The sequence below is a fragment of the Portunus trituberculatus genome, chromosome 36 (assembly GCF_017591435.1).
Source record: "Portunus trituberculatus isolate SZX2019 chromosome 36, ASM1759143v1, whole genome shotgun sequence".
Lineage (NCBI taxonomy): Eukaryota > Metazoa > Arthropoda > Malacostraca > Decapoda > Portunidae > Portunus > Portunus trituberculatus.
In genome coordinates this window covers 8,183,869-8,189,868 of record NC_059290.1, presented here as the reverse complement: position 1 = coordinate 8,189,868, position 6,000 = coordinate 8,183,869, and the positions used below count along the sequence as shown (strand labels likewise).

At 41.6% G+C, this 6,000-nt stretch overlaps 1 protein-coding gene across 1 annotated transcript in view; it reads left to right on the top strand.

Moving 5' to 3' along the window:
* The first annotated feature begins 311 nt into the window (after nucleotides 1-311).
* The window catches only part of LOC123513469 (E3 ubiquitin-protein ligase RBBP6-like), a 29,384-nt gene continuing 23,695 nt past the window's right edge, over nucleotides 312-6,000 (top strand). The window contains exons 1-3 of the mRNA XM_045270631.1: nucleotides 312-453; nucleotides 5,389-5,555; nucleotides 5,774-5,864. Coding sequence (XP_045126566.1) covers nucleotides 5,390-5,555; nucleotides 5,774-5,864 — 257 coding nt within the window. The 5' untranslated portion in view covers nucleotides 312-453; nucleotide 5,389. The remainder of the gene's footprint in view (nucleotides 454-5,388; nucleotides 5,556-5,773; nucleotides 5,865-6,000) is intronic.

Sequence of the window (6,000 nt, the reverse complement as noted above, 5' to 3'; positions counted from 1 at the left end):
CAGGCCAGATTGATCACAACTCACATCAGCATTGTACATAAAAGCTCAACATACTCACAAGATATAAGTAACAAGAAATAATGTGCAAAAATCAAGGAGGTTGAGCTTATCTTCTTGCCCCTTGGTAAAGAGCGTAATAAAGAGCAGCTGGTAAGCGCGGAATATCACCACCACCAGCATTACTACAGCACTGATACAACAAGAACTCTTGCTTTTGAACATAAATATCTTACCTTTTATTTTTATAATTCTAATTTGTCTATCCATTTCTCCAAAGATACTTAAATCCTGTGTGATGCAACAAATGTCGACAATATAAGCCCTCCACCATTTTACAGTCAGCCATCTTGTCCCTCAGCGAGCAGCAGCGGCTCCTCACAACTTTTGTTATTGTTGTCTTTTGGGTGTCCCGCTCATGTAATTCCCACCTCCGCTTCACCACGCAGCCTCCAGGTAACCTAGATAGATTAGACACACACCATAGAGCTGAGAGGAGCCCTGTTTGGGGGATAAATGAAGAAATGCGATGCCACACATTCCAAGTGAAAGTTACGCCATTTGTATAAAAAAAAATATTTGTCTGTTTTCCTGGTCTTTGGTTCTTAAGTGACATTTTGTTACTACTACTATTACCAGTACAGCTATCATGTTCACATCAAACAGTCTTACTACTTAGTTGCTTTTGATTATATTATTTATTTACATTTCGTATGGTTACTTCAAACAGGACCATTTGGGACGACCAACGCTGACATTTTTATTATAAACTTGACCCTTCGCTTACTCCAACTTGAACTGCTGATCCAAATTCCACACCTGAGATTAATTATACTTTTCAGTTTTCAAATATCGTATCTTGAAGTGTTATTGTCTTTATCTATAACCTTGCTGTTGTTGCGCCATTATGATGAATTGCAACACCATATCCTGGACGCGTGAATTGTATTGTTTTAGACTCTTAGTGCTTACCTTCTGTTGTGTGTGTTGATGTTTAGGTGTGTTCCGAATTGGTTTACTATTATGGTCCAAGTTTGGTGGCAATCTGACCCTAGTTTGTGGTGGACCTAGTACCCCTGCCACCATAGTAAATATTCTTGCATCCTGGTCACTGTCACGTATCATTACTTATTTATTTTCTAATTTAATTTCTACTATTATTGATACAGTTTAAATTTTTGTCGGTATGAGTAATCATGTATGATAATATGTAATTTCCATTTATTTATTTAATTTTTTCTTTCAAGTATTATTTTTAGTGAGATATTAGGGAAGGTATCTGTCTTCCATCGTGCTGCTCTTTTTGTGGGTTTGTTGTGATATATGTTACATTTTTCAATATTTTGACCCACTCTGTAAACTTTGAGAGATGCAACATATGGGAGAGATAGATGAAAGGTTCTCCTGTGTGTTTTTGATTGGTCATGCCATTATTTGTAAAGGTACCGTGTTGTTTGTTTACTTCCTTCCAGACCTTCACAAAAACCATTGTGTATACATGTACAATATGAAGTGTTAGAAAAATGCCACTAACTTTCTACTCCCAATAAGCTTAGTGGATGGCATAGTAGATAAGGTGGTGAGCATGGGATCGGGCAGACGTCCACGTGTAGGTTCAGATCCCACCGTGTATCATCTTGATAGTTTGCCATTTGTCAAGTGGTTTAAAGTTACCTACATGTCACCATGATACCCATCCAATGATGTGCTTGGGTAGTGATATGGGGCCTTATATGGGTACCATTATATATAAAGTTGCCTGTACCACCAATGGGTAGAAGCTTAACAGTGCTTCCAATACTCTTCAAGTTATCTATAGGTGCTATAGGCCAGGGGAAAAAAAAAGAAAAGAAAAAAAGCCTGTGACCTGTGGGAATGCAGGGTTTTTTGGGCAGGATGAGATGGAAGCAAGTATTTTCCTGGGAGTAAATTTAATGGAGTAGTGTGTGTTAACAAAAGAGATCAGAAATAAGCAAAGTCACATAATAGTCTCTGAAAATACTTTGATGGTGGAGGCAGCAGCTGGATGCAGCGGCGGCAACTGTTGCTTTGTTGATTTTGAGCTGCGCTGCCAATGTTTCATTTCCTGCTGTATCTGCTACACCCGTTCCCAAGGGAGTCTAAACGAACCCAACCTTATAACCTAGTGGGGGGGGCAATGGCTTTGGTTTTTAACCCTTGAGGGATGTTGTGTAGTGGATACAAATGGAAATGTAGGTGGCAACACTATTGAATAATAATAAAGCAATGGTCTCTGCCATCAGCAAAGTATTTTCAGAGATGTTTTTGTGACTTTGTTTTCGACCTCTTTTGCAATGCACATTATTCAATTTAATGCTGCCCCACCCAAAAGCCTTGATTTCCCACAGGTCCCTCAAGATGGCTGGGGATGAGAGGTAGGCATAAGTTAGAGCTGGAAAAAGTCATAACTCATGAAGTATTCATTTGCAATGGAAGTGACATATACCATCAATCATTTCACAATATTTCTTACCAGAAAAACATGAGTCACAGCAGAGATTCCATGGTTGGTTGAAACTGCAAATTGACCAAAAAATTTCATGCCATGTTGGAAAATGTCACTACCATTGGGGAGAAAATAACTAACTAACAGGATATGCATATTCTGCCCTAACCCAACCCATCCCATCCCATCTAACCTAACTTTTACTACCGTGCTTTGTATAATCTGCCATATTTTTAGTAATTCTGATAATTTACTGCCTGGAAACTGCTCTCCTTTACCTCACCCCACCCAAAAACCCTGAATTCCAACAGGTCCCCAGGTCTGTTGCAAGTAGAGAGTTAGTGATTTTTCCATCACTTTATATTGTATATACATTGTGAAGGTTTGGAAGGAAATAGTAAAAAAATGATTTGTGAGATATCAAGGAAAATGTTTGTCTCTCCTATCATGTCTTGTTGTGTTGTATGGTTTGATGTGGAGAGATGTAGCATTTAGAAGTGATAGAGAAAAGATTTTGCTATTTCTCAAGTTTTTTCACCTAGTTTGTGAGATCTTCAAGAAAATGTCTGTCTCATATCATATCAAATATCAATTTTTCTTCAATATTGGCTCACCCTGTGGACTTGAAAGAGAGAGAGAGAGAGAGAGAGAGAGAGATGTTCTACTGAGTCTATATATTTTTTATTTATTTTGTACAAGCTGGTGATAGATTGTTGGTGTTCAGATGATGCCCCAAGTGTTCCCTGGGTGAGAATGAAACATTTGTAAAAACATTGCCACAGGTTGATAGCATTAGCCTATACACTGAGCACATAGAGCCGCCAGCCACGTCTGTTCCCACAGGCCGGCCAGACTGACGGTGATGAGGTGAGATGCTTGGCAGATGCAACATAGGGCCTCATAGGAATTGAAGGAAATACTTATATATTGCCCAGCCACAACAGCTAGGCCTCGCTTTTTGGCTAATATTGTAATGCAGGGAACCCTTTAAGGACACTAACCTAACCTAACCAGGGGAGATGGGATGTGAGGCTTAAGGACACTGCTGCACTTGACCTGACTGAACAATATACCTTGATATGAAGTGAAGGTCCATAGTGTGGTTGATGCACCTCTTCCTCCTCCAGAAGGGTTAGTGGCAGTAATGAGTGTTAAGCACTGGGCTGATGTCAGCTGACCACCATGTTGTCCTGAGACACACACTCAAGTTGTTTTGTTGATGAAACTGCACAACAAACTCTTGGTATCTGAATTTGTATCCGCTGTGCTCTTCTGCCACTGTCTGTCTGTACTTGTGGTTAACCAGTTGACTGTTGCGGCCGCCACACATATATATTGTCATTGGCCAAACACTTATGGCAAATGAGTGAATGATTTTCTAATGCGCCATTAAAGGAACGGCTCTTGCCAGTTGAATGAAAAATTCAAGGGAGCTTATGGCATTCCATAATTTCATACCATAGAGCAACATACTAACACACACATCACTTGGAATTCCATCAAGTGAGCCTTATCATCATGGACATATAGGTGATGCAGCACAAAACACATTAAGTTACTGTAACTGAACCATGCGTTACCACACGACAAAACCCCACATATGTGTTACACAGCATATTTGCTGTTTTTGGTAAGAGTATCAAAATCAGCCTGTGAGGAACTCAGTAAGGGATGCCTGGAAAAAATGCATGAAAGAGTACTTCAGTATGCTGAAGCCAGTCACAAAGGCAGACAAATGTGACAAAAAAAACAAATACGTATAACACAAAATTGTAGCCCAAATCAGTGGAGAGCAGGGAAGGTGGTGGTGATATAAGCTGGCAGGATACACTAAAGCTGGCAGAACCAGCAAGGCACAGAGTAGTGTAAGTTGACACAGGCAGGCTGGCAGAAGACAAAACCTACCCCAGACCTAAAAAGCAGCAGAAGCAAAATCTAGCTGCTGCAAAGTCAAAAAGTGTGATAAGAAGCAGATGGGAACAACAGCAAAGCAATCACAGTGACATTGTGGTATGAAGCCAAAAGCAGTTGAGGCAGTAAGCAAGTCAGTAGTGGGATGTGTGCCTGAGAACACCAGCAGTGGGCAGGAGGACAGGCTGGTGTACAGTAATTGCCCGTGTATCCGGATAATAGCAGCCAAGGCCCTGCTGGATATGCGGTATTTCCTCTCCTTACCCCTTATAAATTGAGAAAAACATGTACGTACATGACCCAAATGGGTAAGAAGACAATGTGTGAAAGCACATCAAATGTATAATCGGGAACAAAAAATGGTACATAAACAGTACAAGGGATGGTTGGACGTACACACAGCAGTAATTGGTGGTGGGACGTACCTACACTTCAGGCATGCTGGAATGACGAAGAACGCTACAAACTTGCCGAATAGTGTTGCCATTACTCAAGCTGTTGACGGGTGAAAGCGGGAGGGTATGGGATTAAGTGCTGTCACCTAACAGGATCAAGTGATCAAGCGTGCGGTAGGTTTGAATTCGCCTGGGGGTAACTCCAGATAGTAGCGTATTCCGGATAGTGGCGATCCAGATACGCAGGCAATTACTGTATATTGATCATTGCTGGGTATTGTACAGAGGACTCCACACCCCAGTACTGAAGATCGTCAGGACCGGCTGCAGTCTTTCAGTGTGAGACAAGGCACCTGGAAGGTGTAAGACAGGAGATGATGTGAACACAGGATGGGGCAGTGTATGAATGCTGGGAAATGCTTGTATAATGTCTCCATCTGTTAGTTTGTGAGGTATTGGGGAAAATGTCTCCAAGGTCACTCTAGTCCTGTTATTCTCCCCGTTTTGAAGTTAGGTTAGGTTAGGAAAGCTGTAACATTATTTGAATAGTCAGCAGGTGTGTGGGTCTGCAGGAGTGGTGGTGGTGTTGAGGTGTATTGAGATGAGTGGTATTTGCAGGATGTCTGTGCACTACAAGTTCAAGTCGGCGGTGGAGTACGACACTCTGCCAGTGGACGGCGTCAGCATCAGCCTGGAGGACCTGAAGGAGGCCATCATCCAGCAGAAGAGGCTTGGCCGTGGTCAGCCCTATGACCTGCAGATCACCAATGCTGAGACCAAAGAGGGTAAGTCATGTTCTCTCTCTCTCTCTCTCTCTCTCTCTCTCTCTCTCTCTCTCTCTCTCTCTCTCTCTCTCTCTCTCTCTCTCTCTCTCTCTCTGTGTGTGTGTATTGGATAATGTGTAATTTATATTAGGATAATGTTTACATGTATTTAGGTATGTGAAGATATTTTCTGCAGTGATGCTTTAATATAACTGTGTTTGTGTATGTGTTTGTTTCAGTATACACCAATGAAAAGACTTTGATCCCCAAGAACTCGTCGCTTATTGTGGCAAGAGTACCAACTGATCCCATGCAAATGAAGAAGCCATGGTAAGGACAGACCTCACTCGTTGTTGCCTTAGAGCTCAACTAAACATGCTGCATGACCACACCAGTGTTGTGTGGCTTGCATCATGTACACTTAACAAAGACTGGTCCATGCAGCCTGTTCAGTTCAGTTCCCAGT